General features: G+C 40.6%; 1 protein-coding gene across 7 annotated transcripts in view; it reads right to left on the bottom strand.

Annotated features, from left to right (window-relative positions):
- TBC1D1 (TBC1 domain family member 1) overlaps nt 1-14,398 on the bottom strand; it is a 219,186-nt gene that overhangs the window by 103,060 nt on the left and 101,728 nt on the right. For all 7 annotated transcript variants that reach the window (XM_019526147.1, XM_019526149.1, XM_019526148.1 and 4 more), the window contains exons 2-6: nt 13,521-14,051; nt 10,636-10,725; nt 6,623-6,727; nt 6,009-6,141; nt 3,839-3,930 (exon numbers count right to left, since the gene is read on the bottom strand). In XM_019526147.1, coding sequence (XP_019381692.1) covers nt 3,839-3,930; nt 6,009-6,141; nt 6,623-6,727; nt 10,636-10,725; nt 13,521-14,051 — 951 coding nt within the window. The remainder of the gene's footprint in view (nt 1-3,838; nt 3,931-6,008; nt 6,142-6,622; nt 6,728-10,635; nt 10,726-13,520; nt 14,052-14,398) is intronic.

The raw sequence follows: 14,398 nt of genomic DNA, 5'->3' as shown, positions 1-14,398 counted from the left end.
TTAAATCATAAGAAAATAGAAACAAATAAATTAGTGACAAATAAAAGTAAAAACATCATACCACTGTTATGATATTAATGTTTTAAAGTTACAGTACTCTAAATGTTAGTGACCAAAAATTAGTTAATGATAAATCACTTATTAAAGTATTCCTTTTGGTTACAGGAATGATGAATTACAGAACTAAAGAACATAGAACAGATAAAAGCACGGACTGTATGTACATAAAGTATAATCTAGGAGTAAAGAATATCTAATGGGCTATACGATTAAAATTACTGAGCTTTCCTTATTCATATTTGTATTTTGCTTAGAATTATTAGAACAGAAAGTTTTTTTTAAATGATAACTCACTACAGTGTGTGTGCATACACATGTATCCAGTATATAAAGGAGAAACTTTAAAAATTTTTGAAATTCATGAGTACTGCTATAATTTACAGGGTATATACTAGATACAAATATTGAATGTCACAGTGAGTAAGTGGGATTAGCTAACTATTTTTAGAAAGATAATCATTTCAAAACACAAAATCAGGATAATACCATATTGAGCATTACAGACACTGAACCTAAAATGACAGGTTGAAAAATTACTATTAAAAATGTCTGAAAAAGAAACATGTTTTATACTAAGTTTCATCCACTGAATCATTTTAGAGGCTTAAATTAAAATGCATGTAGTAACAATAAGTTATTTTCTTAGACACACCATTGCAAATGGGTAAACTTTAACTTACTGAAATAAACAGTTATCTAAACCTCCAAATGGAGTAATGGGTGATTAACAGCCACCAGTAAGACATATGATACAGAAAACAGTGACATCCTAAAGAGAGGGTGGAAATAGTATAACAAAACAACATTTGCTGATTTTCCACACTAAATCCTCCTTACTAACCTTCATCCCATTCACAAACATTCACCTTCAAAAATCCCAATTTCAAGTTATTTTTGCAAAATTTCATAAATTCCTTTATAAGCAAAACAACTGTGCTTACACTATGGCAGATGAGGAAGAAAGTATTTAAGGTGGAAGTACAACAAAGTTTCTAACTGGGTCAACAAACTGAGGTATTTATTTTTGGGTTAACCGTCCTGCCGAAATCATACAACTTAATTCAGGAATGTTAACATACTTCATGTTCATCAAAAATATCAAAGCTTTTGAAAGATTTTGTTTTTGGCACAGAATCCTGAATGTTCAGTTTCCTAATAAAAAGTTAAAGCTTTCTAAAGTAAGCACAGTCTTAGTGAAAAGAATAGTTGAATCAAAAAATTCATTTTTTCTACTGAAATGCAGTTTAGATTGAGTGTTTTTGACAAGCTCTATGAATGAAAAAGCAATTAAATATAGGTTGTTTTCCAGACTGTCATAAACTACTGTGACAAGCTAAAGAGACAATTCTCAGGAAAATGAAAAAAATCTAGGATTGTAGGATTGTAAGAAAGTAGTAATTGAAGGGCCTTCATGATGTCAAATAGTCCAGTTCCCTGGCCAGAGCAGGATCATCCATAACTAAATCATCCCAACAAAGCACCACTAAAACTCAGGCGTGCTTAACCCCCGGAGGCTGGGCCAAACCCAGCCTGCGGAGCTAGCACGTGGCCCACGAAGCTCCTGATAAATTGGGAAATTTGGTGTGGGGGGGAAAGCAGCTGCCATTAATACTGCCACTTCTCCCCTGCTGCCAAAATCCCAGGCATTCCAGGACTCTTAACCCCTCTCCTTCCTTACCTCTACCCCTGCTCCTCCCACATTGACAAGTCAGTGAGCACCACTGGTCTAACCTGCTCTTGGCAATTTCCAGGGATGGAGATTTCACAACTTCTCTAGGTAGGATATTCCAATAGTTAACCATTTGCCTAGTCAGAAAAGTCTTCCTAATCTCTAACCTAAATTTTCTCTACTGCAACTTGAGGCCACTGTTCCTAGTTATATCCCCTCTGGCCACAAAGAATAGTCTATCTGAGGGGTGCTCAACCCCTGGCCTGTGGGCCTCTGGAGCTGTGTCATCTGGCCTGTGAGTTTCCCCACAAATCAGAATATGTGGAGGCAGAAGAGCAGTGGCCATTCTCCTGCTGCCAAATTTCCTGTGCTAAATGGGGAATGCAAGGCAGCATGGGATCCGATTTCAGTACATAAGAGCCTGATCCCAGAGCCCTGGGCCAGTGCAGGGCACCAGGGCTCAACCTGGCATGCAGAGCCTGATCCTGGTGCACCGGACCAGTGCAGGATGTGCATGAGGCTGGCCTTGAACGGAGTCGATCCTGGCACGTGGCGCTGGGCAGTGGTGAAATAGAGTGCCGGGACCCAAACCCGACGCACAGAGCCCAATCCTGGCACACAGGTGGCTAAACAGGGGTGGTGCGGGGCCTATCTTGGCATGCAGGGTCCTCAGTCGTCGCTTCTCCAAACTAAATAACCCTAGTTCTAGCAGCCTTTTTCCTGTTGAATATTGCTTCCCAGGCCTCAAATAATTGTTGGCATTCTCTGCATCTGTTCACATCTTTCCTGACGTCTGGGGCCCAACACTAGACAGAGTGCTCCAGGTGATCCCTCACCAGTGCTGAATAGTGGTAGATACACTGCCTTTGATTTGCAAGTGACACTCCTGTTAATCCCATCCAGTATGACGTTGGCCTCTTTTTGGCAAGAAGAGCACACTGTTGGCTCATATCCAATTTATGGTCCACTGTAATCCCATGGATCCTTGTCTGTAGTTCTCCAGTTTATTCAAACATTCCCTAATCCAGGGGTGGGCCATTATTTGGGCCCATGGGCCACACAGGCAGTTTTGGGTAGCTGTCATGGGTCAGTCAGCATCACCTCCCGACAACAGGCCAGAGCCCGCGTGCCCTGTGGCTCCTCCCTGCCACTGCCAGCAGTGCCCAACCTCTGGCCCTGGCTTGCCTCATGCCCACTCTGGACTTGCAGAGTGGATCCCCTCCAGACCAGCTGGGATGCACGTGCACAGCCACGACTCCAGCCTGCCCGCACCTGCTCCAGACCAGCCCGCCCATGCTGAGCAGCAGTGGCAGTAACAGTAGCCTGCAGAAGCTGCTGTTGGGTGCAAGGGAAAAGCAGCCACCTTCCTGTACTGCTGCCGGGACCTTCTTGCTGTAGCCACCTGGAGCCAGTGCCTGGGCTGGACTACCCTGTGGCTCCTCTCCACTGCATCGTTGCCCCTCTGGGCAGCCCAGAGGCAGTGCTGGTGGTGATGGCAGTGGAGAGGAGCCGCAGGGCAGCCTGGACATTGTTTACTGTGGGTGGGCGGGTCCAGAGCAGGCGAAGGGTAGCCTGAGGCTGGGGCTGTACACCTGGGTCCTAGGTGGTCCAGAGCTGGTTTGCCCTAGTTGGCGTGGGTCCAGAGCAAGCATAGGCCAAGGCTGTCCAGATGTTCCCTGCCAATCTCCACGGGACCAGCGCAGCAGCAGCAGCCAGAAGGAGCTGCTGTGGCCTCGGTTACCTAGAAATAGAGTCTAGCTCCGGACCCACCCCAGCCCTGCTGCACACCCACGGGTGGTGGGACATGCCACGGGCTAGATGCAGTCTAAGCCAGGTGGGACTGAGGGACCCACCGTGGGCTGAGCAAAGTCTCTCCATAGGTTGTATCCAGCCTGCAGGCCGTATTTTGTCCACCTGCACCCTAATCTGTATTTGTGCATGCAGCTATTCTGTACAAAATGCAGAACCTTTCAATTGTCCTTGTCAAATTTAATCTGATTGATCTGAAGCCATTTCTCCAGTCTATTCAAGTTTTCACTTGACACAAAAAATTTTAGTAAAACACAAACCAACAACTTAATAAAACAAGCAAAAAAGCACAAAGATTACCTGAACCTCCTCAAAAACAGAGGCTTGTTCCTGATTATTTAGTGTTGTTAGATGCTTTTGTAGTTCTAGTTTAGTTTTAGAAGGATGTAGTCCTAGGAAGAGGGGAACAAAAGGAAAAGCAATAAACCAAGCCCAAATTTGCGATAATTTAATTATCATATAATCTTTACTGGAGGTCTTAAACAAAGGTTGCATTAATGTTGTTTAAATAACTTGATCTGTTTCACTTATTTTAGAAGAATGCTACATTAACCTAAGCAAATATGAACACATTCATATATGTATGATGAGAAAACGCACCCTTTGCAACAAGGAGTTTCGCTGAAATAGAAAACAATTAGAATTGTTAGCCAACCTAGAAAATGCTATGTTATTATAAAACACAAAGTGAACGTACCATGTGTTGGAGCTTAACCAGACTGCCTTTACTGGTGTTTTGTACCAAGTTTTTATTAATATTTGCTACTATTTAATCATGTTTATGCCTTATTCCAGAGGAAGGCAACCTTTTGCTGGTTTGGGCCACTCTTTGTCACCTGGTCCCTGCCACAGGCTGGAAGTCTATATCCCCAGAGTGACCAGCTGCCTGCACTTACACTCACGGCTGATCTCCAACCACTCTGTGCAGAGGTGGCTGACCAACAGACTCCACAGTGAGGGAGAGCACTACGGAGAGCACAGTAGAGCTCTGTGCCATAGATCCCTTGTGCCGAAGCAGACCCTTCTGTGTGAGACCAGATGGTAGGTTCCTGACCCCTGTCTTAGTCAATATTTTGCTTCTTCAAGAGTTTTACTAAGATGCACTGTATACTACATTCTCCAAATATACTGAAAGTTAAAAGCAGATAACACTGTCACTCAGATATATTATTTAAGTTCTTGTCCCAGATTAAGCTAGTAACAAATCACCACCAAGCTTCTGAACTTCTGAAAAACACCTGACTGTGGAACATGGTCAGTTCTCTACCATACTGGAAGTGGATTCTCTGGTAGGATTCAACAGCATGTCTGCACAAAAAACATATTAAACTCAGTAATGCTCTGTGTGAACTGCCTCCTGAACAGGAAGTAGCATAACTATCCTCAAAGCATGACTGATAGACTAATTAGCATGGAGGCAAACTAACTGGAACCGTCTCTCAGTAGTACTAATTAACTTAACCACGTGTTGTCTACATGTGGCAGCTATGCAGGGAGCAGTGCAACATGTTTAAGGAAACTGCTACTGGACATGGCCTATAAGACTCAACTGTCCTTCTGAGTGCCCTCAAATCAGAGCTGTTTAGAAGGCCAAACAAAGTACAGTGCAATGCAGTTTTGGAAATTCTCCAGTTTCTACAGATTAATTCTAGATAGGCCTTAGTCCAACAAGCTACTGCTAGTTTGATCTGGCAGCTGCTGTCCCTCATTCATCACAGCTCTACCTTAAATAGCTAAATCCTTAGCTGTGAAAGCTGCTGAAATTGCAACACATTTCTTCTGGACAACAGATATAGGCTGCAAGTCTATTGTTTCTATCAAAGATGCAACAAATACTTTAAAAGATCCAATATTTGGAATCACGCTTAATGGTAGCCTAATAATACTATCCAATTTAACTGAATTCATTAACAACTAGTGAAGTATATCTTCTTTTAAAGATCTTGTAAAAGTGATTTCCAGTTTTATTAGTGTATAAATTAGGAACCAAACTTTTCGATTCAATTTTGTAGATAGCTATTATTTTTTAAATATTAAAGTACAGTATGAATAAATTTGGCTTTTGCTTGACAATTCTTCTTTCCTACAATCTATCTTTATATTTCAGTTTTTAAAACAAAAAATCTGGCTGGCCTTCAAAACCCACAACAAAAATCAATACCCAAAGGCACGGGTGGGCAAAATGCAGCCCGTGGGCCAGATGCGGCCCACCAGGCCATTCTGTCAAACCCATGGGGCCCCTAAAAAGTTTAGAAAATTAATATTTATCTGCCCCTGGCTGCCTGTCATACGGCCCTTGATAGCTTTTCAAAACTCAGTAAGTGGCCCTCCACCCAAAATAATTGCCCGCCCTTGCCCTAAGGCAAAAGTATATTCTTGCATATAAGTGTTTTATACCTAAAATTCTCACTCTGAACAGTCAGTCAGAAGATACTCTGAGGGTGCCAGTATCAGCTTAATAAATACCTACCTTCTATCTTCTCACAAAGTTTATGCAGGCTTTGCATAGGACATACTTCACAGAGCTGGAGCTGAGATCTGGAGGTTTGTTGCACAGCAGCTACAGTGAAAGCCTGTTTTAGAGTCATCATGATTTCATCAACCTAAAGAGAATAACAACAGAAACCAAGGTGAATGAACAAAACTTATGTTAAACTTATGTTGGTGTGCTTTTTCTTTGAAATGGTATCTTAGGTTAATATTTATGCTCCAGAGCAGAGCGTATCAATGAGACAATGACCTGACTACTAGTGGAGCAGGGAGCTTTGACTTTAAAAATCAACACTACTGTCAGTTTTAAGGACTCCCCATTCATTCTGATGGGAATTCTATTGCATATAATCTGATTCAATACTTTGTTAAGCATGAAGTGTTCCATGGTCACCCGAAATATCAAGGAAAATGATTACATTGGTTTTAATATTCTTATTTCTGCCTTAAACAAACATTAACTTTTTTTTACATTGCAATCTTAAGGACAATTACATTTTGGGTACAGTTCCAGGGCAATGGGAATTGAAAACACTAAGCCAAAGAAACCTCTCAGCAAGGTACAAGATTGCTCTCTTCATTTATGCCGCTTACCAGGGCTTCATCTGTGCACTGAAACACATAGCAGACAAAGTGGCAGCCTCCGCTTTCTGAAGATTCTCTGCAGATGAACCCAAAATGGTCCACATGCCTAATTCCCTGGCACAAAAGAACAGCAGTCAGTCTCATGCTGACTCCATACACAATTCCAAAAGCATAACAACTTTATGGTAAATGAAGTATCTCATGCCCGCCATGTAATATCTATCTAGCCCATTAAAGAAACCACTACTGCACACAACTTTTTAATGTATTTAAATCAAAAATACCTTTTTGCAAATGCAACAAGCTGTAGTGAGTTTGGGAAGCACTTGCATGAATAGGAAAGGGGATGATTGCTGTTCAGTGTTTGAATTGGGGCTATGAAGATTTAAATTATTTTCATAGGGTTTTGAAGTTGTGTCAGAAAACTTGAGAGGCAATGTAAAACCAATATGCAATAATAGTTTTAAAGGTCTCAGGTTCAAGATTTTTCACATTTCAGTGGAAGTAGAGATTTTTCCCAAATTGACTGTCTACTGAAATTTCCAAAGTCTTTCCCTGCTTCTGCTTGTCCTTTGTCAGACTCTGATCTTTTCACTAAGTGTTCGAAGCAGTTTATCATTGTCATTATTTTCATCAGCAAGAGTTGTCTCTGCTTACTAAGGAGAGATGATGGTCTGTACAGCTATTATTCCTATTTTTTTTATCATGGTGTTTCCTTCCTTCTTAAAACTAATACTGTATTCACTCAAGTACAAGATGAGGGATGGGGAAAATCAGCACGGGAAAGAAAGCCCTTCATCTTATATTTGCATACAAGGAAACCTCATTAAAAGCATTGTCTATCATTAAACCGATGCCAAAAGCAGCATGTGATCAGTAACAGAAACCAAATTGGTGTTAGGATAACAAAAAATGGTTGGATTTGTTATATCAAAACCAGTACGTGATTCACATAATTCATAGTCAATTATAAATATTCTGATTTTTATCAAGTTGGTCCTGTTTCTGGTGTTCCTTACAGGGCTGAAATTTGTCACTATATCATGAGGAGAGTAAAATAATAAAATATGAACACACAAAACAACCAGCAACACTAAAAAGCATATATATATCTATATCTATAATATATATAGATATATATTCATATATATAAAAGCCATTCATCTAAAGTAATCTGAATAGCATTATCTCCTTGCTATAAATATTAACAACTCTTTAGCAAGTGCCAGCTAAATCAAAAAAAGTAACTTAATAGATACCCAGTTTCTTGTAATATGACAGTTACATACTCATTTCATTTTTAAAATATAAGTATCATGACAAAGGCAAACAGCTAGTATTAGTACTTCAGCAAAAGAAATGAATTAGAAAGACAAGCTGGCACTGCATCCTCAGTTTCTAAAAGTCTAATTTCCACTAAAAGCACAGCCAATCTTAGGGTTTTATTCTGTTATCCATAATAATTCCTGAATGGATAACGATGTGTTATAGAAAATACGAGGCATGACTCTGCTCTCAATTATGTATTTGTAAGTTCATTAACTTCAGAACAGTATACTCCTTATTTGTAGCATTGTTAGTGAGATAAAGATAAAAGCTAGGCAATGTTGCTGTTGATTACTCTGAACTATGCATGTTGCATACTGGGTACTATTCCCAGCTCGCTCTCAGCCTGAATGAGCCATGGTCTTGTGCTACAGACCTGGGAAAATCAAAATTCTTACCAGGTTATTTAGAATCTGTTAGAACACAATAGGAATTAACCACTATTCTTTGAAATGCTTTTAAAATACACATCCCTAAAACAGCTCATCCCGCTAGAATGGGTTGTAATGTTACTAACATTCCAGTTTCTGTACCAAGCAATCCATTAACAAAAATCATAGGAATTATTTGTGATCCCAGACACAATCACGTCATGCTCTATATCTCCAATATCAAGCAATAGAGGAAATGAAACACTGTCTTCCTAGATCTTTCCTCACTTAACTAGCAAATCATTTAACCGTCCATTTACTTTAAGCACACTACTTTTCCCATGGCTTTGTTTAGGCACATCTTTGAAGGCTTTGCTGGACTGGGGCACGAGAAGTTTAAGTTTGTATAATGCAAAACACAGCTGGCACACTCTCAAGACCTCATAATGCGTGAACAAGCCAGCCTATTAAAATACACAAAAATTCCATTCTTTGAGAGCATACTTGTTTAATATGCCAATTGCTTAGAACAACAAGATCAAAGCAGAGAAACTGAGGCAGAAACCTTTACCTCTTCTCTCACTTTCCAGTATCAGAAAGATGGGGAGCTGCTGCATATTCCCTAGTATCTTCAACTTATACACCACCTAATCAATAGAGTTTTGCAGGGAAAGGGACATGCCTTGATTCAGAAACTAATTTCCTTTTAATTCTGAGAAAAACATAGTTGATCTTGAAGGCAAGCTACAAGGTTTCATCTAGTGAGTCAGGATTCTGCCTGAGGAAGTGGCTTTGAGGCTTAAACTGATTTAAGAGCATCTGCTCAGGTGCCTACCCTGGAATGACAAAATCAATTAAAAAATACTCCTTTAATTAAAAGGACCACAAGTTTATGTAAAGATAAGCCCTAAGTATAGGTAATGCCTTAAATTACAATCTCAGTATATATCATGAGGTAAGTAACACATATTACAACATTGTGTAGTTATTTAAAGAAAGCATCCTATGGAAAATGTCTACAAAAATGTTGATCGTTAAGATATTTGAGAATTTGAAAAACTGGAAAGACTGGGATAGGGTTGGGCAGGGAATGTCCAGTGACTGGCCCTATGTTGGCTTTCATAACCTTGGGCCTCATTACATCTTATGCCGACAGCCACACAAATGTTAATCAGCTTAGTGGAGCAGTCACACCTTAAAGGCGAAAAGCTGTCTCTGACTGTCCTTTACCTATGTCAAGGCTTGGTGACCAGGGGCAAAACTAGGAGCTAGGGGCAGGACTGGCTCACTGCTCCTCCTGGGCAGAGTGAGCATCACAGCCCCAGAGCCCTTGGAGGCTGTGTTGCTTCCCACTGCCACTCAGACCATCTTGCTGCTTTCACCAAGCAGAGCGACCTCGTCCAAGTAGCAGAATGGGGGTGGTTTTTCTGCCACCCCTCAAACTGGCTTGCTTTGCCAGTCTGAGCAGTAGTAGGAGGCACTGCAGCTGCCAGGTGCTCTGGAGCTTCAGTGTTTGCTTTGCTTGACATGCCATGGGGGGAAGGCACCATGTCCAGCTGCACTGTGCCCCAGCATCCCCACTTCCCCAGACTCAGGAGGGGTCACTGCATCCTTGGATGCTGGAGGTCTTCAATTTGAGCAGAACAGCTGTAGGGAGTGGCCAGACCCTAATGGAACAGGAGCAAAATTAGGCAGATTAGAGATAATCCTGCCCTGGAGTGGCCTAATTTAAAGACAAATAACGAGTGCTTTAAACCACTTAAAGGTGTTAATGTGCAGCCAATCCAGGAGTTAAGAGCTCCAAAAGCTGCCTAAAATTACTGTGTAACAAGGCCCCTTCAGTGCAGCTATGCCTGAAACCCCTTATCAAAACTTTAGATCGGTGGTGCTCAACCTTTTTGCCCTGTGAGCCAGATGGGCTGTGCCTAGTCGGTTTGTGGCACAGGTTTGTGTGGCACAGAAATCAGCATCCCTGCTTAAGACACACCCCCAGTTTTGGAGGGCTAATTTTTAGATGAACGGTGCATGTGGTATGCAAGTAAACATGGTATTTACAAAGATAATGTTCAGTAACATCCAATGGTCTGTTTGGGCATTGTTACATTAAAATGCCCGGAAGTGGCAATGTGAATTCTGTACTTGCAAAAGAGTGAATTCTTCTCCTGAAACTTGAAAGCAGAACTTAGTCCAATAGCTTCTTATCTATGAAGCTTTGACTACAGAGATTACAAGAATAACTATTAAACACAAAATTAAAAGCCTCATGAAATCACTGATTAACAGAAAGTAATGAGAAGCCCCAAAATTAATATACCACCAATTTACCTGAGAGCAAAATGAAATTTCTTTAAAGCTTTTCTCAAGTGCTACTTTTTTTGTGTCTGGGCTGATGAGGTACACCTCAGACTGGCCAATCTAAAAAAAGTTAATGAAAAGAGAATATTATTTAGCATTGAAAACATATCGGATTTGTTCCAACTGCAAAAATGGTTCCCAGACATAAGCACTCTCAATATTTATTCTATTTTACACTTTAAAGCAACTGAGATTTATTGATACTAGTAAAATAGATACCACATTTTCCATGAATGAAAGAGAATATATTTATGCAAGGTTTGACCTTCCTTGCTACTCACTTTACAGTATTGTAAAAATACTGAATCGGAATTTTGGTTTGTGTAAGGCAAAGGAAACAGTAAAGGAATTGCATTTAACTAGACAACTGTAAAACTAGATTTCAGGCAAGGAATTCAGCAGACTTAGCATGACAATTTTTCAAAGTTATGTGGTAAACCTTCAGTGAGGGGTAACTCTAGGTTTGGAAGTCCACCTACTTTCCCAATTATTTTTTTTAAAAGCTTCATAAGACATATAGGGTTGGATGTATTTCCAACTATAAAAATGAAGGATTGGAGGGCTTTTATTTATAATTAGTTGTAAATTAATTTTTGATCCTGTAGCTGCTGTGAATAATAGCTAGATTTAGATAGGAAGTCTTCTGATAAATCAGTGCTAGCTTTGAAGTAAAACAAGTGTTCAAGATTTCAGCCTTTCGCAGCGTTTTTCATTAGGATTGGACGTGACCCAATACAGAATGTTTAAAACTACCCAGAGTTGCCAGTGTGTGAAAAAAATTGCCAGAGACAATCCTGCAATTAAGCCAAGAGGGGCAGGCTGACTGCAGCTTGGTGAACTTCCAGTTATTTTCTTCTTACAAAGATGGTCTCTCCCTTATAAACACTAAAAGCAAATATACCCACCCTCAACCCCAGCAACCTTTAATTCCCAGAAGGCTTCATTCCAATGAGGGAAAAGGGCAGGAGCAGGGGAGTGGATCACTTCCCTAAGATTCTGTCCAGGACAGCAATTTCCCAGGTTGGACTAGGAATATCGGAAACTGTAGCAAAGGCATTTTAGGAGAGTTGGTAGGCAGGCATCCTTGTTCAAATGTTTTTCAGAGTTCACATGCCAAATGTTCAGCTTCTACTTTGACCCTTGGAATTTCCGGAAGTTCTTTTGAACATACAAAATCTGAAGAGTTTTTTTTTTTCTCTTGGTTAGGCAATTGGCTATAACAGTTACCCAGGAAGCAGAAGACCTGGGCACCCCTCAGCCAGGGAAAGTTTTGTACGTGCAACTCTGAATTCCAACACAGTACCCTAACGATTATTGAATCCCACCTCCAAACAGAAGCATAGTTCACTGTGCATGCTCCATAGTCATGGTAATATGTTTGTGTCCATGCTGCATACGGAATAAAATCACAAACAGTGTGTAAGTGACAAAAATGGTAGTTACATGGCTGGGTAATTGCCATCAGGCATGTGAAGTAGAACATTCTACCCTTTAGCTACCTCTGCATGGCCTCCAGAACAAGCCTAGGTGTGGCTCGTTTCATCACCAACAGATAAACCATGGCCACTAATGCCCATACCACCTGCCCTCAAGCTCCCATATTTAAGCACTGCAGAGGATTCTGGGGCACTTCTGGGTGACTCTGCCTTAGGCTCCTGATATAATTGGGGCTCCTGGTATATAACTGGGGCTGCTCCGAGCTGCTCAGGTGCACTACTGACCCATCAATGCTGCTTAATCTGCAGGTGCAGGCCTGTGTAGAGCAGGTAAGAATGAGTAGGATTCATGCCTCTCACCATTGCTATCAAAGTCAGAGAGACAGCCTTACTTGGGTACCCACTTTCAGTATTCATGTACAAAGAGGTTAAAGCCATTTAGTTTCCATTTCTGTAAAAAAACTACTTAATTTCACACCTCTTTCAGATTTAAGTTGTTCTGGGATGCAAAAGAACTTTACAGTTTGGGAGAGGGTTTGAGGGGGAGGGAAGGTGGAGACAGACATTACTCTCCCACTCCACCTTGCAATGCTTGCTATCATTACCAGAGCAGAAATGGAGATATTTAAAAATTAAGACTTACTTAAACAGGGGCTATCAAAATATTAAAGTGAAAATCTTATCCCAGTGGAGAGATATACATATGGCACTGCTTTTAGTAAAGCACTAATTTCGTTTTCAATCTTCCTCTGTTTGCCACCCTGAAGGAGCCAGTCTACAGCTGCAGAGTTTAGACAATATAGCTACTACTGCTATCCCTAGGCACATTTCCCCTCCAGCAGTTACAAAACATTGTGCTTGTGGTTTCACTGTGAAGGGTACCCATTAATGCAGTGCACTTCCTCCCCCACTTCAAGTGAGGATGTGAATGAGAGCAATAAGAGTGATGTCAATTTAGTCTCATGCTGTCTACATGTTAACTTGTAGACATGTTTTCAAATACAGGACCTGTATTTAAAGAATCTTCCAAAGAATCTGCACTTTAACTATAGGTAGTATCTTTCACTTATAAAATTGTTTCTGCTGGTTTTACTTAACATGATTATGTATGTCATAGAAATAAAAATCAATTGCCAGATTTATATGAGAGCATAATAAAAAAACATGCCTTAATAGCTTCAGGTATTTTACAAGTTTTTAGAAGCCCAATTTTTCAGTTTAACTCATTTTGACCAGTGAAGTCAAGATCTGCACTGACTAATAAAAGCCGATATAGAAACATGGGATTTTGTTTAACTCAAGCTCCAACAGCTGTTGTTAAGCTATTCAGGAACTTATTCTGTAGGATATCTGCTTCTGCATTTACCATCCAGAATCTAGAGACATAAAACAATGGCAAGAGCTGCAATCTTGCTTTACCGTAAACAGCATAGTCCGGTTTTCTGCAATATCTGTTGGCTGTACAACACTGTGCCCATACATATGTTGACTTTTTATGTTCAGCAAAATAGCATCTTTCTCAAAAGAGCTGATAAAGCTGTTGCTCCTGCGACTATCTTGAAAGTCCTTCTTAACAGAAAAGGAACGCAACCCAGGCTGAGAGTAGGACTTCCTCATTGGCTTTTTCTCCTCTTCATCACTGACCAAGGGTTGGAAGACTGATCGGAATTTATCACTTAAGGAAAATCCCCCTGAATTACAGGCAGTTTCATGTTGTTGAGACAGTGAATTGAACTCCATTTTTTTTGTACAGCTGGCATGGTTAAATTTTTCAATACATTCATCTATGAGGGCCGGGGGTGCATTTTTATGTGCTACTGTCACTCGCCCGCAGAACAATACTTCAAACTTCTTGGCAAATGGGTCTTCAGAATCTGACAGATTAATCTGAAATTCTTCTTGACGAGCAATTTTTCCAGCCTGCCGAATGGAGTTAATAATCTCAGGCACCTATAAGAAATAAGGACAAATTGTATATTAATAAACAACTTTATAATTGCCAGACTGGAATGTAGAAATTCCAAAAGTGGCTACTTGTGTCATTTCAGGCAGTGAATGCATCAGCAGTTAAATATTATTCAAAAGAAAATGTTTGCAAGAGAATGAAGAAATGTCTCCTTCATTTGTTTCTCTAACAAAAGATCAGCATCATAATACACCTGCTCTTAAGGTCTGCTCTTCCAAGGCACTAAAAATTTTCATAGAATCACAGAATCAATGAGTGGGAAGGGACCTAGACAGATCATCTAATCCGACCCCCTGCCATGGGCAGGAAGGAGCACTGAGGGTGGCAGGGG

The sequence above is a fragment of the Gavialis gangeticus genome, unplaced genomic scaffold (genome assembly GCF_001723915.1).
Source record: "Gavialis gangeticus isolate Ggan-Ray unplaced genomic scaffold, GavGan_comp1, whole genome shotgun sequence".
NCBI classification, from domain to species: domain Eukaryota; kingdom Metazoa; phylum Chordata; order Crocodylia; family Gavialidae; genus Gavialis; species Gavialis gangeticus.
Note: the sequence above shows the minus strand (reverse complement) of the source record. Positions and strands in the feature narration are given on the sequence as shown.